General features: G+C 38.2%; 2 protein-coding genes across 2 annotated transcripts; both read left to right on the forward strand.

The window, feature by feature from the left end:
* Positions 1-9,487: 9,487 nt before the first annotated feature.
* LOC103451977 (probable nucleoredoxin 1) lies at positions 9,488-12,709 on the forward strand. Its single transcript, XM_008391436.4, has 4 exons — positions 9,488-9,789; positions 10,620-11,099; positions 11,225-11,704; positions 11,889-12,709. The coding sequence occupies exons 1-4, from the start codon at positions 9,676-9,678 to the stop codon at positions 12,552-12,554; spliced, it is 1,740 nt and encodes a 579-aa protein (XP_008389658.1). The 5' UTR covers positions 9,488-9,675; the 3' UTR covers positions 12,555-12,709.
* Positions 12,710-17,769: 5,060 nt separating this feature from the next.
* On the forward strand, positions 17,770-20,598 carry LOC103451976 (probable nucleoredoxin 1). The gene is made up of 4 exons (XM_008391435.4): positions 17,770-18,348; positions 18,647-19,126; positions 19,245-19,712; positions 19,858-20,598. The coding sequence occupies exons 1-4, from the start codon at positions 18,253-18,255 to the stop codon at positions 20,512-20,514; spliced, it is 1,701 nt and encodes a 566-aa protein (XP_008389657.1). The 5' UTR covers positions 17,770-18,252; the 3' UTR covers positions 20,515-20,598.
* The last annotated feature ends 629 nt before the right edge of the window (positions 20,599-21,227 follow it).

Raw genomic sequence — 21,227 nt, forward strand, 5'->3', positions numbered from 1 at the left:
GTTTCAATAAACTGATTTTGTAATTACAATTGTAGGTTCAGCAACAACAGACACTACTACAAAACTACCCATTATTGGCACAAATAAAAACGACAAGAAAATGTTATTACTGTCGGTATTTAAGCAAAATCCGACAGAAAATGGATGTAGTGACGGATATAATAAACGACAGATTTGCTAGCGTCAGGAAATGAATTTTCCGACAGAAAATACTCTAAAACCGACAGAAATTGTGTCGGATATAACCGACAGAAAATACTCTAAAACCGACAGAGAATATATTAATAATTAATAAATAACAACATTTTCTGTCGGATAAAACCGACAGAAAATATAAAACCGTCAGAACTTGTGTCGACTATAACCGACATAAAATATATTAATAATGAATGTAAATGCATTTTCTGTCAGATAAAACCGACAGAAAATATAATTTCTAACTGGTAAATGGTTTACTGCTTATAATTAAACTTCTAATTGGTGTTGTAATTGATGTTCTGAGCCTTTTGGCTTAATAAATGTGCATTTCTGAAAAGCATTCTGACCAGACTTTGGAACTTGCTTGCTTTCTGTATAAAGCCAAAAGAAAGAAAAGAAGTGAACATATTATGGTGTGTTTTCCTAGTTCATGGATAAGCCTTTATTCAATCAAACATACAATCTTCAAAAGCAGTACAGAGAATATATTTAAAAAAAAATTAAAAAACATCAGAGCATAATTAGGTTCAAAAAGACCAAATTGCATAATAAATTGGGCAAATCCTGCTTCTCTGCACCCACTCCGCAATACAATCTCCATGGTAAAGATGTGAGCACGGCATCCGAGTTGCTTCTAAGCCAATCATCATCTCCTCCCTGCAAATAGAACACAAACCTCAACAAACTCCTTAATGGACGATTTACTTGCCGGTACAAATTGAGGCTCATCACCACCATCCTCTACTTCAATGTCAGTGTCCCCAATATCTGACAGGTATGTCCGGTAAACGATTTGATGATTTTTTAAAGATTGACCCTGTGAAATTGAACTGGATGCAGAGCAAATCAGAGCAAGAAAGCAAAGAATGCATAGGTATGAGAAAATGTAAAATTTGGAACCTGGTTTTTGCTAATGATGCCCATTTCGTGAACTTTGAAAATTGCATGCATTCGACAAAAGTTTCGAATTGGGTTTCTTCAGCCCGGGGAGGTCATCTTTCCGGTACGTCGGAATTTAGTAGTACAACATTTCAGTGCCGTCGGTCACCTGCTGGGTTGGAAACAGAGAGAACACCATTTCTGATAAGTCCGGTCTTGAAAATCGCTGAGGATTGAGCTCTGGTTGCCTTAGATGGAAATCAAAATGCAGTTCTGCGGAGGATCATCTCCCATGGCCTCGTGGGTGCGCTTCTAAGCTTAACAAAAAATATAAAAAGGAGAAGGAAATGAGGAGAGGAGAAAAGGGGGAAGGGAGAAGTCACCGACGCAAGAAGAGAATAAGGGGTTATATCGTGGAAAATTTTCATTACTGTCGGTTAAAACCGACAGAAAAAATTTTTCGAATAAAAACCGACAGAAAATTTTCATTAATGGCGGTTATAACCGACAGAAGAAAAATGGCGGCAAAAATCCCCCCAAAATTCCCTCTGAAAATTTTAAAATTTCCCCCAAAATTTTAATTCCCCCCCCCCCAAATTTTGTTACGATTTTAAAAAATAAAATAATTATTATTTGGTTTAATAAATAAATAAATAATATGTATTTAAATAGAATATGTTTTAAAAATTAAATAAATAATTGTTTGGTTTAATAGATAATTTTTACATTTTTTGTTTAATAGATAATAATCCATGTAAAATATGCGATAAAGAAACAAAAAGATAATTATACAATGAAAATGTCATCGCACAAACTAAATATTGTCTAATACATACTTGAAAAACATAAATAAAAATTTAGCACAAATTACTTTTCCCACTTCAAAAACTTTCGACAGTTATAAACGAAAAATCACAATTTAACGATTATTTTAGCTCCGATTTTTATGATTTTTTACAGCTACACTCCTCGACCCTATAAGAATGTAATGAATAAATTTGATCTTTAATTTAAAATATTTACACTAGTGGATACCACAAAATCTTATTGTATACTTAATAGAAGTATAATATTAACTCTAAGTGTTTGTTTAATCTACCGTTTTGACGCAATATGCATTCTACGAAACTTTTTTCAACGATCCAACCGTCAAACTTATTTGTACACACAGCAAGATTGCTTACGTAAAAAATCGTAAAAAACAAACATTTAGAGATTAGGTAGCGGAACAAAAGTTTTCGACGGTTATAACAGAAAAATCATAATTTAACGGTTATTTTAGCTCCGATTATGATGATTTTTTACAGCGACACTCCTCAACCATATAAGAATGTAATGAATAAATTCGATCTTCAATTTAAAATATTTACACTAGTGGATACCACAAAATCTTATTTTATACTTAATAGAAGTATAATATTAACTCTAAGTGTTTGTTTAATCTACCGTTTTGACGTAATATGCATTCTACGAAACTTTTTTCAACAATCCAACCGTCAAACGTATTTGTACACACTCCAAGATTGCATAGGTAAAAAATCGTAAAAAACAAACATTTAGAGATTACGTAACGGAACAAAAAATTTCGACGGTTAAAAACGAAAAATCACAATTTAACGGTTATTTTAGCTCCGATTTTGATGATTTTTTACAGCTACACTCCTCGACCCTATAAGAATGTAATGAATAAATGCGATCTTTAATTTAAAATATTTACACCAGTGGATACCACAAAATCTTATTTTATACTTAATTGAAGTATAATATTAACTCAAGTGTTTGTTTAATCTACCGTTTTGACGCAACATGCATTCTACGAAACTTTTTTCAACGATCCAACCGTCAAACTTATTTGTACACACTCCGAGATTGCATACGTAAAAAATTGTAAAAAGCAAATATTAAGATATTACGTAACGGAACAAAAATTTCGACGGTTATAAACGAAAGATCACAATTTAACGATTATGTTAGCTCCGATTTTGATGATTTTTTACAGCTACACTCCTCGACTCTATAAGAATGTAATGAATAAATTCAATCTTTAATTTAAAATATTTACACTAGTGGATTCCACAAAATATTGCTTTATACTTAATAGAAGTATAATATTAACTCTAAGTGTTTGTTTAATCTACCGTTTTGCCGTAATATGCATTCTACGAAACTTTTTTCAACAATCCAACCGTCAAACGTATTTGTACACACTTCGAGATTGCTTACGTAAAAAATCGTCAAAAACAAACATTCAAATATTAGGTAACAGAACAAAAGTTTTCGACGGTTATAAAAGAAAAATCATAATTTAACGGTTATTTTAGCTCCGATTTTGATGATTTTTTTACAGCTACACTCCTCAACCCTATACAAATGTAATGAATAAATTTGATCTTCAATTTAAAATATTTACACTAGTGGATACCACAAAATCTTATTTTATACTTAATAGAAGTATAATATTAACTCTAAGTGTTTGTTTAATCTACAGTTTTGATGTAATATGCATTATATGAAACTTTTTTCAACGATCCAACCGTCAAACTTATTTGTACACACTCCGAGATTGTATACGTAAAAAATCGTAAAAAACAAACATTCAGAGATTAGGTAACAAAACAAAAAATTTCGATGGTTATAAACAAAAAATCACAATTTAAAGGTTATTTTACCTCCGATTTTGATGATTTTTTACAGCTACACTCCTCGACCCTATAAGAATGCATTGAACGAATTCGATCTTCGATTTAAAATATTTACACTAGTGGATAATTTTTTTATACTTAATGGAAGTATAACATTAACTCTTAAATATTTGTTAAATCTATCAATTTGATAGGATATGCATTATACAAAACTAGTTTCAACGATCCAACCGTCAAATATATTTGTATATACTTCGAGATAGCATGCGTAAAAAATTGCAAAAAAAAAAAAAAACATTCAGAGATTAGGTAACGGGACCGTGAGTGAAAAAAAAAAATTTAAACCATTTGTTTATGTATTTATTTATTTTTAATCAATGTAACATTTTAAAATAATAAAATAGTCAATTTCTGTCGGTTATAACCGCCACCATTAACTTAGAAACCGCCAGAATATGTTAAAAATATTAAAAAAAAAAGAATTCAAAAATAATGAGGGCTATAATAATTTTATGGCGGTTAAATCCGTCAGTAAAAATCCGCCAGGAATTTATGTCGGATATATCCGACAGAAAGTAACTTTAATCCGACAGTAAATAAATTATGTGTCAGATATCTTTTATCCGTCAGAATGACTTATTAACCGCCAGGATCATCCGACACCTAAAGCTAATATTGTAGTAGTGAGAACCAATTGGAATCTGCTACAGACCAGTAGCCAACAATCTCCCGCCACGGTTCCTCCACCGTTCTCGACATCCTCCAAGACAACGGCATCTCATCCGTCCGCCTTTTCAACACCGATCCCGCCACACTCAGCACCTTCTCCGGCACCCCAACAATCCACCTCACCATCGGTGTCCCCAACGAACTCCTACCCACCCTCGCCGCCACCCTTAATTGGCTCCAATCTAACCTGCTCGCACACATCCCCGCAAACCAAATCTGTTACATCGCCGTTGGCAACGAGGTTTTCCTCAAAGACCCTTACCACACTCATCACGTCCTTCTCACCATTCTCAAACTTCACCAAGCCCTCCAAACCCTAGGCCTTGACATTTACAACAAGCTCTCTTCCCTACTAAACGCATCTGTTCTCTCCACCTCATACCCTCCATCCTCAACCTCATTTGAACCCTCCGTCCAACCCTTTTTACTCCCCCTCCTTCGCTTCCTCCGCGACACGAACTCCCCCTTCATGGTCAACTCCTACCCCTACTTCAGCTACCTAAGCAGCATAAACTACGTCTGTTGTGTTTGGCTCATATACTTATGAGTTGGCAACAATTTTGATAGTGTAACTTTCTGAGTGCTACAGGGAAATGGCAGTAGCCACTTTATGTTTGGCTTTCGGTTGTGGCATGGATGTCTTGTTTCAAGAGAAGACACGGTGACTACCACAAGTAAAGTTGCAAGCAAGACTTGACTTTGTGGTTGCTTGCACACAATTGTGCATTTTTATTGTGCATGTTTTATTTTATATGCATTAAATGACAAATAGAGAAAATTTGTACTTTATAGACTAGGTATAGACTTTGATGCATGCTAGGTAGGCTAGGTGATAATTATGTCATGTGAACTTAAGACTTTTTGGTATTGTTTGTTGGCATAGTTGCTAGTGTGTGCCTATAACTAGATGCAGTATTTGTGCATTTAGAAATGCATTGAGAGAGCATCCGAAGGAGAACACAAATGAGAGAAAATATAGGGTGAGAGTGAGAAACTCTTGGGGAGAGTGAGACTCTTGGTAAAATTTTGTGAGGGTACAAGGGATTGGGGTTTGGGTTATGTTGATTTAACTCAAGTGTATCTTGTACTAGTTATTCTCATAGTGAAGAGCAATATCTCTTGGAGGACGTAGACAGATTTTTGCCGAACCTCGTAAATTTCTCATTGTATTTATTTCTTGTATTTTATTCTATTCAACTGAGTGATTTGGTGAGGTTGTAATCTGAATCTCGTTTCCGCACTGACAAATGGGCCAAGGCACAACAATTGGTATCAGAGCATCGTTGGACGCTTGGTTCGTTGGAGGTCCAGATTTGTTGTTCACCATGGAATTTTCAGTTGAGCAGTTTAATGGGAGAGGCAGTTTTACTTTTGGTAAAGGAGAGTAATGGAAGCCTGAAGAAATGGAAGTCGTGTTCAGGGATGCTTGGATCAATTGCGAAAGTTGATGTTGAGGAAGAAGAAAAATGCCTCTTTCTTCTTACCTTACTTTCAGATTCGTACGAGAACCTTGTGAAACTTTACTGCATGGAAAGATACAGTAAGTTTGGAGCAGGTGCAAGCTTCTTTGGTGTGGAATGATACACAAAGGAGACCATGGATGATGGTGGGCACGAGATTGCTTAAGCTATTCAAGGTTGGAATCATGGAAGAAAATTGGAAAGAGGATCTGAGAGAGACAACAGGTTCAGATCCAGTTCCGGAAGCAAGGGTCCACAGTGCTACGGTGCAAGGCCGGGTGGTAGCAAGTTTGTGGCATAAAGCTTTAAGTATGCCCTCTAGGTACTCGAAGCAACACTTCTCCTGGTGATGTTTAGTCTCAAGTGTTGCAGGGGTTTTGCAGCAGGTGGAGCTATGGGATTCACAGGTGATGAGATAGTCCTGAGGTAGGAGGAAGTGTGGGAATTTTGTCTGGCTAGATGGGTTATTGCTGGAAACGGACGCGCTGACAAGTTTCCAGGTTGCAGACAATGAAGAGGAGGAAAACCTGTTGAAGGAGACGAGGATGTGTCGAGATCCTGTCTGAAGCTAAATGGTGATTTTTAGCTTGCAGCAGCTGCACATGCATTGGCAGTGACTGAATCGGAACATGACCAATGAGGTTGATTCAGGATGTGTATGTTGGTACGTAAGGCTAATGGAGGCTTTGGCAATGGATGCAAGGATTTTTGCATGGTATATTCGCCAATGTGGATATTATTATGTTTGGCTCATATACTTATGAGTTGGCAACAATTTTGATAGTGTAACTTTCTGAGTGCTACAGGGAAATGGTAGTAGCCACTTTGTGTTTGGCTTTCGGTTGTGGCATGGATGTCTTGTTTCAAGAGAAGGCATGGTGACTACCATAAGTAAAGTTGCAAGCAAGACTTGACTTTGTGGTTGCTTGCACACAATTGTGCATGTTTTATTTTATATGCATTAAATGACAAATAGAGAAAAGTTGTACTTTATAGACTAGGTATAGACTTTGATGCATGCTAGGTAGGCTAGGTGATAATTATGTCATGTGAACTTAAGACTTTTTTGTCTTGTTTGTTGGCATAGTTGCTAGTGTATACCTATAACTAGATGCAATATTTGTGCATTTAGAAATGCATTGAGAGAGCATCCAAAGGAGAACACAAAGGAGAGAAAATATAGAGTGAGAGTGAGAAACTCTTGGGGAGAGTGAGGCTCTTAGTAAAATTATGTGAGGGTACAAGGGATTGGGGTTTGGGTTATGTTGATTTAACTCAAGTGTATCTTGTACTAGTTATTCTCATAGTGAAGAGCAATATCTCTTGGTGGACGTAGGCAGATTTTTGCCGAACCTCGTAAATTTCTCAGTGTATTTATTTCTTGTAATTTAAACTGTTCAACTGTGGGTATGTAGTTTGGTGAGACAATCTGAATCTCACTTCCATACTGACGAACGGCCAAGGCACAACAACGTCTGTCTCGACTACGCGTTGTTTGGAGCCACTAGTGAGGTGGTTATCGACGGCGAGTTGATGTATAGTAATCTTTTCGACGCTGAGTGTGGATGCGTTTGTGAGTGCGATGGAGAGGGAGGGAGTTGTTGGCGCTCCTGTGGTTGTTTCAGAGAAGGGGTGGCCGACCGGTTGAGGGGTGGCCAACCGGCAGAGGGGAGGCCGCGAGCGCGGAGAATACGAGGGCGTATGATGCGGAGGTGGTGAGACAACTACCAATAAACCATATACACACGGGTACAAATTCGATTGAAGCATGCCAGATTGGGCTGTTGCTAACAATCAAAACGGGCCACAGCCCATACGGGTCGATGGAGTCAATGTTTGATGCACTTTGTCATTTTCCAATGTTCACACATGGAAACGTAAAGACGAAGATTCAGTTTGAAAAGTATAATGCAAAGAATACCTTAAAACTAATACTTGTTTTGGAAGGATTTTATATTTATTTAGGTGAGAAGAATTGCAATTAAAAACCAAAACCCAATAAATAAAAAACACAAATAATAAATTTTGACAAGTGGTGGATGTCATCCGTTTTAATATATTGCGTTGTGAGTTCATACTCATCTTTCTCTTTTTAATAAGATTAGTGTAGAATATCATTTATACTAAAAAAAATATGCTTATTTGAGATTGAGAGGCCTCGTAACCAACATATTCAACTGCTGTGTCTCAAGGCCCGCCTTGAGACGTATTTGAACCCTATGCAATACTACTTACACATACTCAGAGCTGGCATTGATATGCCTAATGTGCTTTATGGGGCCATCCTTTGCATTCATGTTCAAATTTTCCACTCTTGTTATTCATATTCAAATTACTCACTTTGTAGTTTTAAGTGAACTTAATGTGTAATATTTTCATTTTATTTTGTTAAGAAGAAAATGGAACAAAGGCATATTGAAATTGTGTTGAGATTTAACTGGGTGACGCTGATGCATACGTGCTTATGCATCTACGAGAGATTTTTCAGTGTGACCGTCACACGAGGTGATACACCATATGTTTCTATATAAATGGTGAGATATGTGTGTTAAAAGATTAATAACTTAAAAATTAAAAAATTTCATCACTTACATTAAAACACGTGGTGTACCACGTTCCCGTCACAACTAAAAATTTATCTCTGTGTGGAACTTTTCTCAAAGAGATCCTCTTATCTTTCTTTCTCTCACTCTTTAAGAAAATTCTAGACTCCCTACACTCAAATTTTTTTTCAATGTGTTTAAAATTCGACTCATATATTAAACGTTATAATACAATTAATTTAATACATCAAAAAAATTCCAATTACTTAGAGTTTGTTTGGATGTACTTTTAAAATGGTTAAAAGCAATTTTAGAGAAAATGTTTTTTGGTTTCAAAAGCACTTAAAATGCTTTATGCAAGAAGCACCAATTATGCACTTTAAGTGTTTTTACATAATATATTTGCATTTTGACTAAAAATTGGTTTCAAAAAATGCTTTATGCAAGAAGCACCGATTATGCACTTTAAGTGATTTTACAGAATTTATTTGTATTTTGACTAAAAATTAATTTCAACAATATTTTCACGAAAAACTCTTTCAATTCAATCATTTTAAAAAGAGTAAATTGTACAAATGGTCCCTCAACTTTAATCAAATTGGAGCAATGGTCCCTCAACTAAAAATCCATTACCATTGGTCCCTCAACTTATCAAAATGTGTAGCTATAGTCCTTTTCATCAATTTTGTCAAAATTTTGTCAAAATAAGCTATGTTGGAATGACCATTTATATAATTAGGGTTCATTAACTCATCAAAGTGTATAATTATGGTTCTTTTTGTCAATTATGTCAAAAAATTTGTCAAAACGAGTTATATTGGAAGGACCATTGCTACAATTGGGCTAAAGTTAAAGACCATTTCTCCACTTGAATTAAAGTTCAGGGACCAATGGTAATGGATTTTTAGTTGAGGGACCATAGCTGCACGTTTTGATAAGTTGAGGGACCAAAGGTAATGGATTTTTAGTTGAGGGACCATTGCTCCAATTTGATTAAAGTTGAAGGACCATTTGTACAATTTACTCTTTTAAAAACGAATACAAACAAACACTTATAGAATACCAGCGTTTCCGACACGCAGAAAGATTCCTCCAAAAATTGGTGCAATATAAATAGAGCCCCTGAGTTCACACTGTCCTCACCTTCACATATCACACAACCTCCGGCGAATTTCAAGTTCGGAATACCCCAACCTCGTAGAAGAACATTTCGAAAGATACAAAATGTCAGACGGTGAAGCTAACGCTGCGGATGCGGCCAACGCCGAACCCCACGACGTTGTCTCGCTTCTTTCTTCTGCGGAGAGGGACTATCTTGTCCGTAACAATGGTGATCAGGTAAAATTTCGGCTCTTTTTTCTGATTCTCTTCGATTTATAAGTTAATTTCTTGTCGGTAAAAAATCTTGGGTAAATTTTTGAGTGTTAGTGAAATAGATTCAGTCTGGGTTCATTGATTTTTCTATATCTAGCCGAGGTTTGCATTTTACCCTCATTTCCATATCGATACTTTGATTTTTCGGTTATTTGGATGGAAATATCGACAAATTTGTGGATATTTTAAACACTCTGTTGAAGTAGTTTAACAATTGGGTTTTTTTATTATTTTTTATTTTTTATCACACTTGTGGATGTATTTGAAATTAGTAAATAAATAGAGGTTCAATTTGTTTGAGTGGCAAAAGAAAAAAGCAAATTTCTGTACTTTTTGGTGAAAAAAGTAAATTAAAGATATGGCTCTGTTTGCAAGGTTTTAGACTCTGTTAGGTTGAATTTATATCTGGTTTTACTGAACTCAGCATTTTGTTTGTGCAAACTGAAGTTATGGTAAACATTAAGCTCCTCCAACCGTCCGGTTATTTGATACTTACAGATTAAGAAACGATGTTCAATTTATTAATTTGTGGATAGATGATATTTAAATGAGGGGATATGAAAATGAACGGTTTAGATTATGATCCAACTATTGTCTTTGAACTGTAATTTATTTGCATACATGTACATGTATTAACTTGAGTGGTGGTTGATTTAGAAAGACTTGTTTGAAAGGTTTACGAAAATTTGGAAAAGAAAAGTTATTATTCAGATGTAGAGGGTTCAGGGTTGATGGTAATATTGGTAGTGGGATAATGTAAGAGAGGAATCATACGTCAAATTCTGGATTTTCAGATTAAGGTTGAGAGCTTGAAGGGGAAAAAGCTTGGGCTGTATTTTTCTGCATCATGGTGCAGTCCATGCCAACAATTCACCCCAGCTTTAGTCGAGGCCTACAATGAGATCTCTCCAAATGGTGATTTTGAGATTATATTTATCTCGGCTGATGAAGATGATGAGTCATTCAATGGGTACTTCTCCAAGATGCCATGGCTTGCAATTCCGTTCTCTGATTCAGACGCACGTGATAGTGTGGATGGATTGTTCAAAGTTCGTGGGATACCCCATCTTGTGATACTTGGCGAAGATGGGAAAGTTTTGAGTGACGATGGAGTTGAGATTCTTCAGGAGTACGGAGTTGATTCCTACCCTTTTACACAGGAAAAGATAAAAGAACTAAAAGATCAAGAGGAAGCTGCCAGAAGGGAACAGTCCCTGAAAAAAATCTTGGTCTCCCGCTCACGCGACTTTGTAATTTCAAATAACGGAGAGAAGGTAAGTTTCATTGCCACTTCTTGTTTATGATACTGACTTACTAGTCTCGTATTCTATGAATTTGCCGTGAAATGCAACTCGGCTGCACAATCTGACTTTTGTTATTAATTTGTGCATAAATCAAGGTGCCCATCTCTGAACTAGAAGGGAAGATAGTGGGTCTCTATTTCTCATTGTCTTCATACAGTCCGTGTGCAGAATATACTCCAAAACTTGTGGACGTCTATGAGAAGCTGAAGGGAAATGGAGAGAACTTCGAGATTGTGTTGCTGCCACTTGATGATGATGAAAAATCATTCAAGAAACATTTTGAGAAAATGCCTTGGTTTTCTTTACCCAATGGGGACAAAAATGTTGAGAAATTGGCTCGGTACTTTGAGCTGTCAACCTTACCCACTTTGGTTATTATTGGGGCAGATGGTAAAACACTTAGTAAGAACGTTACTGATGCCATTGACGAGCATGGGAGTCTGGCATACCCCTTCACGCCAGAGAAGTTTGCAGAGCTCGATGAGATAGAGAAGGCAAAGGAGAAAGCTCAAACCCTGGAGTCACTTTTGATTTCCGGGGATCGAAATTTTGTCATTGGAAAAGATGAAACTGAGGTAAGATATAGGTGTCCCCCCTTTTATGGTTTATACAGTGATATTCTTTTGTGTGATGTGGGACGAAAGCCCACAGTTCGCTTCTTTCAAGGCATGTAACTTGTATTGTGCGTGTGCATTTGTGTGTTTTTTGTGTGGTAGTAAGTGGTAGTAAGTGAATAACAAGTATTATTTCTGCATTCAGGTTCCTGTGACAGATCTAGTGGGGAAGAACATCCTCCTTTATTTCTCAGCTCACTGGTGCCCTCCTTGCCGCGCCTTTCTGCCAAAACTTGTTGAAGCCTACCACGAGATTAAGGCAAAGGACGATGCATTTGAAACCATTTTCATCTCTAGTGACCGGGATCAGACCTCTTTCGATGACTTCTTTGCTAAAATGCCATGGCTTGCTCTTCCCTTTGGCGATGAAAGAAAAGTGCCCTTGAGTCGCAGATTCAGGGTCCAGGGCATCCCCATGCTCGTCGCCCTTGGTCCTACTGGCAAAACTGTCACAAAAGAAGCAAGAAATCTTGTCACGCTTCATGGGGCGAATGCTTATCCTTTCACCGAAGAGCGACTGAAGGAGATGGAAGTGGAATATGAGGAGATGGCAAAAGGGTGGCCTGAGAAGTTGAAGAGTGCACGCCATGAGAAGCACGAGCTTGTCCTCACGCGACGTACAGGATTTACGTGTGATAAGTGCGATAAATCGGGACTGGTGTGGTCATTCTATTGTAAGGAGTGTAATTTCAATCTCCACCCAAAGTGCGCGTTGGAGGCAGATAAAGAGACCGAAAATGATGCCAAGCAGGAAGAAGAGGAAGCCAAAGAAGGAGGGGTTTGTGACGGTGATGTTTGTACAAAAGCTTAAGAAGTATGTATGTGTCATGTGTTTGTGATTTAGCGTATCATGAGAAGCTGAGAAATGTGTGTTTTGGGTTAAACTAGTGACATGTTATGATTGTGTCCTAAACTCTTACGTATTGCGTTTCAGATGATGCAATATTATAACTATTATTATAATAATTATTAGGGTAAATTACATAGTAGCTCCTCAGGTTTGAGGTCTATTACAACCCTATACAACAACTTTAAAACATTTCACTTTCATACATCAAGTATCATTTTATTTCAAAATAACATCTCCGTTAGATTTTTCATCCATTAGTCTGTTAAATGCTGACGTGTCTGCCACATTTGTGCTGATGTGGCTGCCACGTGGCAAAAATTTTTTTTTTTAATTTTTTAAAAAAAAAAAACCTAAATCTTCTAAATATTAAAATTAATAATAAAAAAAAAATTGAAACCTTCCCCTTTATCCTCCTCTCTTCTCCCCGCAACCCCACATCCCACCCCTACCCCCTCACCTCTCTGCAACCCACATGAAAACCCACACCCCACCCTCACCCCCTCACCTCCCCGCAACCCAGATCCCCTTCTCTATACGACCTACCTGAAAACCCACACGACCTACTACCCCCCCTCCGGCGACGACCCACATCAGATCGAGGTCCCCATCCAAACAACAATCCTGACCCTAACCCTAAACTCAAATCGAGGTCCAAACCCTCCATGCCCACATCGCAATTCGACTCAATAACCCCAAAACTACGATCATCGTCGTCAATATCTTCATAAACCAAAAGAGATTGAGGATGATGGGTTGGGTCGGAATGGGCTCAACATTCTGGTCGTCTCTGTGGCAGTGAATTTGGGTCCTACGCTGCATCGCGGCCTGTACGGCTCCAGTGGGGCTCGGAATGAGAGGCGGAGGCTGAGGATTAATTGATTTGAGGGAATGGGAGGCGGAGTGCTTGCAATGGCGGAGACTGAGATAAATGAAGTCTGAATCGTCGATGTCTAGTTGGAGGAAGATGAACATGAAGGAAGGAGAAGGGGAATGAGAAGGGGGATAGAGGGTGAGTGCGGGTGCGGGGAGAAAACGAACTGGTTGCAGGAATGGGGATCTGGGGAGGGAGGGTCGCGGGTTGGGGGGGTGTTCTGGGTTTCTGGTTTTGGGGTGGGGGATGCGGGTGGGATGGGGTGGGGAGGGGGGTACGGGGGTGGTTTATTTGATTTTTTTTTAATATTTATTTAACAGAGTTAGGTTTTTTTAAAAAAATTAAAAAAAAATTTACCACGTGGCAGCCACATCAGCACAAATGTGGTAGCCACGTCAGCATTTAACAGATGAATGGACGGAAAATCTAACGGATGTATTATTTTGAAATAAAATGGTACATAATGTATGAAAGTGAAATGTTTTAAAGACGTTGTATGAGGTTGTAATAGACCTCAAACCTGAGGGGGCTAGTATGTAATTTACCCTAATTATTACTTAACTGAAATTATTTATTCTTTGAATTCAAGTTTAAAGTTAAGAGATGCATATTCATCAAACTAAGAACTCTTAGGGGGCGTTTGTTTCACCTTCTTAAGTGGGACTGGACTGGTTAGGATTATTGTCCCATGTTTGGTAAGCTTGGGGACTAACTTAAATGAGACTAGTCCGGACTCGTGTGGACTATCTCCCTCGCTAGGTCGTCTTAGCGAAGCTCCCCGAAAACCACGGGACTGCTAAGACTTGCTTCGTCTCCTTTGCGCCGCTTGGCGTCCTCCCTCTGCGAATACCTTGCTTCGTTTACGTTGCGTCTTCTCTCCAACGAGATCACAGCACCACACCAAAACCATTCCCTCGTTTCAAATCCGAGAGAACTACGGCGATATTCTCGGCGACCCGACCAAATTGCACCCCTTGCCGTCTGCAACTCCAATCCCTGCCCATGCCCATACCCAGCCCTACCCACCCGTGCCGTCTGCAACTTCAATCCTCACCCATGGAAGAACAAGTGAAGTTGGACGGGAAAAGAGGCAAAGGGAAGAGAGAGGGGGATTTGAACGAAAAAACAAAGGGAAGAGAGAGATGAAGCTGAACAGGAAAGCTCATATGGCTGCCATTAAATTGGCGATTAAAGCTTGAGAGGGAGGGGTTGGGGTTTTTTGGGGGAAGACAGTAGTACTGAGAAAAAGAGGGAGAAAAGGCAAAAAAAGGGATAGGGGAGGGAGTCAATGGGCGGAGATAAAAATGAATCAGGGAAGAAGATGATTCTAGCCAAATGATAAAATAATAATAAAAAAATTAGTAGATTAGATTAAATTAATGATAAAATATTGTATATATAGATTTAATAATATAATATTAGAATCATGCTTCTTAATTCAGTACTGCATCAAACGTTTCACTAAGTCAGTCCAGCTTAGTCTAGTCTAAGCCAGTCCAGCTTAGTCCTTAAAGCTAGTCCAGTCCGAGATAGTCCGGTGCAACAAACGCCCCATTAATGAACTCGTTTTTAGTTTTTAGTTTGAGTTTGGTTTTTTAGCCAAAATGTTTCGAGATTGGCTAAGTCATGACTTTGGTCCTTGAGATTTGTTGATGCACAAAATCCGTGAGAACTTTGGTACAACAGAAAGTGTTAAGTTTGTGACCTTCGCTAGATTGCTCCGGTCACTAGTGTAGATAAATATGTAAATGGATAGAGAGACAGGGAAGAAAACACAAGATGTACGTGGTTCACCCAGATTGGCTACGTCTACAGAGTATAAGAGTTCTCATTAATTGTGAAGGGTTTACATAATTACATAGGTTCAAGCTCTCCTTTAGTGAGTACTAGTGAATGATTTAGTATAAATGACAGTAGGAAATATTGTGGGAGAATGATATCCTTTTATAGAAAAGAGTTTCTAGCTTTACTCTGACATTGACACGTGTCGTGTTGTCATTGGCTTCCGATGTTGACACGTGTCGAGCTATGATTGGCTTCTGATGTCGACACGTGTCGCGCTGTGATTGGCCTCCTGGTTGGAGAGAAACTCTTCTGGGTCCTTGACGGTATAACGTTGACCGGTACTCTGTAAATTCGGGATTAGTCAAGTATGGTACAAACAAGATTTAAAACCAATAGAATTGGTCATTGAGTTTGTCAATCATCAATCATTTTGGTCATTTGGTGAAATTTTTTTGTTAAATAAAAGAAAATGACAAAATACCTCAATTTATGTCAAATCATTTTGGCCCGTTGATTGTTAAATTGAGGGCATTTTTGTTATTTTGGTCCTTATTTAACAGAATGAGCAAAATGATTGACGGTGAACGAACTCAGGACCACTTCTATTGATTTCAAATTTTAAGGACTAAAGTGACAATTTATGTCAATTTCAGGGATTACTTTGACCAAAATACCTTTTAGTTTTTATGAGAGAAATGAAGAATGAAGATGGTTATAAAAATATTGTGTAAGAAATGTGTTTTAGAGTAACGCATGATGAAAACTAAAACTGAATATAATTTTTTGTTTTATATAATCTCTTTCATTTCTCCCCTTCTTCATCCAACCATTTACTTTGCCCTTCTTTACTCCTCATTTGTTCAATTTATACTAAAACTAAAAACGAAATAATGTTCAAATAAATTTACATCTATGTATGTCCTCTTTTTCCAATTAACTACCATAGTTCTTTAACTTTAATTAAATTGGAGTTTTGATCATTTAACTAAAAATCCATAACTATTGGTCCATTAACTCATCAAAAAGTGTAACTATGATTATTTTCTTCAACTCCGTCATAACCGTAATGGGTCATGATGATAGGACAATTGTTACAATTGGGTTAAAGTTGATGAACCATTTATCTAATAAGGTTAATGCCAATGGATCATTGCTCCAATTGAGTTAAAGTTGATGGACCATTGTTACAATGTTCTCATTTTGATTTTCATATTTGCCTCATGATTCAGCCTGTGTGTAGGGATGGGCAAATACCCATTGGTTATGGGTAACCGCGGTTACTCGCCCATTTAAATTAAACGGTTACGGTTATGGGTAACCGTTTAGATAAATAAACGGTTATGGGTATAACCGTTTACCTGCGAAATTTAAATGGGCGGTTATGGGTATTAACCGCGGTTATAAACGGGTAACCGTTTACCCATTTATTTTATATATGTAAAACTAATACAAACCATGTTCTCAATCCAATAATACTTAGCACCCATTAAATTAGCAAGGAATTCATCGGTCATTCTCTCAATAACACTACTACAGGAATGATGATTCTCATCATCAAGGAATTGGTCAAATTAATTTAAATTCCTTGTGGGTAACCGTGAAATTGAAAGAAATGCTTTGACAGAAATGTCTTCTAAACAATTTTTGTAACCTAATAATACTTAGCAAATATTATATTTACCTTCATTGGTAACAGTTAAAAATATCGCTCGTAAACTATTATTTCAATTATTGGAATGGTATAAGGACTTAAAAAATTAAAATATGGAAATGTATAATGAATGTACCTATAACGGTGTTTAATTGTCAAAAAAAAAATTATGACAATTTTTTTTAATTTTCAAGTTGTTAAAAAACATGTAGACGGGTGAAAAAAGGGTAATGGTAAAAAAAAAAAAAAAGATAAACTGGTTAAAAAGAATAAATGGATAAACGGGTATTAAACGGTTACGGTTAAATGAGTATGCGGTTATGAGTATGGTTAACCGTTTATAAACGGTTATGGGTATGAGTATAACCGTTTAGACAATTACCCAACGGGTAAACGGTTATGCGGGTATGAACATAAACGGTTATGGGTAAATTAACCGCGGTTACCCGCCCGTCATAACCATTGCCCATCCCTACTTGTGTGGCATGACTCATTTTGACGAGAGTTTTAACGAAGTTGATGACAATGATCATAATTGCACGTTTTGATGAGTTGCAGAATTAATAGTCATAAATTTTTAGTTAAGACACTAATATTCTAATTTGATTAAAATTAATGAACTATTGCTGCAATTTCATCTATAGAGAAATAATACTTTGGGACAACCACACACATGGCTTGAATTAATAATAATTTGCACGTTACCAACGAGTGTTTACAATAAGAAGCTGGGCTTGAGCATGGCCCGCATGGCCTGCGCTTCTTGCACTCTTGTTTGTTTGTATGTCGTACGCAGTGGCTCAGCCTGAACAGGAGAAGCTAAAAATTTTCAACCTTTCCATAAATTCCACGGGGAACACAACGGATAAGGACGATTCACCCAAAGTTTCTTTTCATAGCTCTAATCCGACAACCAAATGGAGTTACGGACCCTCCAAGTAACAAATTCGTGTTAAATTTGTCATTTTTGAGATCAAAATATACAATTTGTTCTAGCAGATTTGTTGTTGAGTTTATACTCATACGTTTCGGATTCGAAGCACATTTTAATTTGAAATGGTCCAAATTTTCATATGAAAAAGATTGCATTTACATGATTTATAATCCAGTTTATTTATTGTTACCATTATTCAAGAGGAACTACTATTTTTAAATAAAAAACTATAATCCCATGGGGATTTAGACGGAAACTCAATCTTAGCCAGCCAGCTCGTATTTTGCGTGTGTTTATTATAATATTGTAAGTGGTGCCCTCGACGTCGAAGATCCTAATAAAAGTCGCAAACTTTCACCACCAAACTTGAATATATACCAAATTCCAATTGCAGCTCAGAGAGAGAGACTCAGAAAGCATGGCTAACGGCGACGAAGACGGCGTCACTCACGACCTCCTTTCTCTCATCTCCTCCGCCGACAGAAACTTCCTCCTCCGCAACAACGGCGGCCAGGTAAAAGTGTAACCATCATATTTTCTCATTAAAGTTTCGACTCTATGTTCATTGAGATTGCAGGGGAAAAATAAGCAAGCCAAAGTATTTGCATTTTTTTTCTTCTGAGAATATAGAGGAACGTTAATCTAAATGTAATTATGATGGAAACCCAGTTGGGTAAATGCTATGTAATTGCTTGGTTCAATCTTAAAATGTTTACTTTGGCATTGATTATACGAAGAACAGATTGAGATGGCTGTTTTTATTTTATTTTCTGGGTTGTGGTGATTATATTTTTTTTTTTATGAATATATAGGCTGAGATCAGTAGTTTGACCGGAAAGATTGTGGGGTTGTATTTCTCCGCCTCGTGGTGCGGCCCGTGCCTCCGGTTCACCCCAAACTTGGTGGAGGTCCACCAGGACTTGGCGGCCAAAGGCGGCTTTGAAGTTGTGTTCATCTCTTCTGATAGAGATGAGGAATCGTTCACCGGATACTTCTCGAAAATGCCGTGGCTTTCGATTCCCTTTTCGGATTTGGAGACCCGAAAACGCCTCAAGGAGTTCTTCAAAGTCAGGGGGATTCCCCATCTTGTCATTATTGATGCCAATGGGAGAGTTTGTACTAATGATGGGACAAAAATTGTAATGGACCACGGGGCGGATGGTTATCCGTTCACCGCGGAGAAGATGAATTTATTAAAAGAGAAGGAAGCCACGGTGAAGGAGAATCAGTCCTTGAGTTCTCTCTTGGTTTCTAGTTCCCGGGATTATTTGATTTCGAAGGATGGCAATAAGGTACAGGTTTTCCCCCTTGATTTTACATTGCTAGCACTTCTGTAACGTTGGATTGTTTTAACTTTTATATGATAGAGATAGTTGATGACCATGAATACCCAAAAAAATGTATCGACAGGTTTCTGTATCCGAGCTTGAAGGAAAGATTGTTGGGTTGTATTTCTCGCTTAATACTCACAAGCCATGCAAAGAATTTACTCAGGCACTTGTGAAGTTCCATGAGAAAATGAAGGAGAAAGGAGAGAACTTTGAGATTGTGTTGATATCTCTGGACCTTGAAGAGGAACACTTCAAAGAAGGGTTTCAAGTGTCATGGTTGGCATTGCCGTTTAAGGACAAGAACTGTGAAAAACTTGCTCGCTACTTTGAGCTTGAGAATTTACCTACACTAGTTATAATTGGGCAAGATGGAAAGACATTACACTCCAATGCGGCTGAACTCATTGAAGAGTATGGCGCTGAAGCCTACCCCTTTACACCAGAGAAGATTGCCGTGCTTGCTGAGTTGAAACTCAAAGAACAGACTATACAGTCACTTTTAGTTGCTGGGGGCAGAGACTTTGTGATTGAAAATAACGGTTCCAAGGTACAATTTTCTTGCCGGTTCATTTCCTAATGTTCTATGATATCAATTAAATTTCAAATGTTTCTTTATTCTCATCAGTCAGAGATTCTCATCAGTCAGAGGTTTTTTAGTTGCATGCGTCAAGTTTCTGTCTGTGTTTGATTAGGTACCAGTGTCTGAGCTTGCTGGGAAGCACATTCTGCTCTATTTCTCAGCTCATTGGTGCCCTCCATGTCGTGCATTCATGCCTAAGCTTATAAAAGCGTACAATCAGATCAAGGCAAAGGGCAATGCCATTGAAATAATCTTCCTCTCAAGCGATCGCGATCAACCCTCCTTCAAAGAACTCTTTGCAACCATGCCTTGGTTAGCCATCCCATTAGGCGATCCAAGGCAGGCCCTCCTGCAGCACAAATTCAAAATCCAAGGCATTCCTGCATTGGTAGCCATCAGCCCCAACGGCCAGACACTCAGCACGCAGGCCCGGCAACTCATACAGGCGCATGGATCCGACGCTTATCCGTTCACAGAAGAGCATTTGAAGCAATTGGAGGAAAAGTTGGAGGAAGAAGCAAAGGGGTGGCCTGAGAAAGTAAAGAGTATACTCCATGCTGAACACGACCTCACGCGTGTGCTCCACCACGACTATGTTTGCTGGTGCAGGGAGCCGGGAAGTGGCTGGTCTTTTTACTGCAAAGACTGCAACTTCGATCTCCACCCAAAATGTGCATTGAACAAGAGCAACAATGGAGGAACGGAGGATGACCCTCCCAAGGCAACGGAGGATTATATTTGTGACGGTGATGTGTGCCGTAAAGTCTGAGAAGGCATTTAAATTGCCTTATGCATCTGGATTTTGTAAACTATGATGTTTTCTTTTTATACAAAGGGGTTTCTGTGTGTTTTATGCTAATTGCATGATAGAAAGAGGATTTAAGATTTTAGGGTTTAGCAGCAGTCCTATAAAAACGTCCATACCATGACATCTACCAAATTAGTGCTATCTCTGTTTTGTTTTTGGTCAAAAAGTGTTCCTAGAAACAAAACTGTGAGGGTGTGGTCGGGGCCCAAAGCTGACAATATCATGCTGTGGTGGAATTGAGCTCGGGATGTGGTGGGGGTCCGGGCCGGGATGTGACAATTTGGTATAAAGCCAATCCCTGGCTGGATGTGTGCCGACGAGGACGTTGGGTTCCTAAGGGGGGTGGATTGTAACATCCCACATCGTCCAAGGGAGTAGATCTTGTAAGTCTTATATGTATATTCTCATCTCTACCTAGCACGAGACCTTTTGGGAGCTTACTGGCTTCGGGTTCCATCGGAACTCCGAAGTTAAGCGAGTTCGCGAGAAAGCATTCCCATGATGGGTGACCCGCTGAGAAGTTCTCGTGTAAGTTCCCAGAAACAAAACTGTGAGGGCGTGGTCGGGATTCAAAGCGGACAATATCGTGCTACGGTGGAGTCGAGCTCGGAATGTGGTAGGAGCTCGGGCCGGGATGTGACAATTGTGCAATCAAGAGCATGGGTAACATGGGT

This window comes from Malus domestica, chromosome 13 (assembly GCF_042453785.1).
Source record: "Malus domestica chromosome 13, GDT2T_hap1".
Lineage (NCBI taxonomy): Eukaryota > Viridiplantae > Streptophyta > Magnoliopsida > Rosales > Rosaceae > Malus > Malus domestica.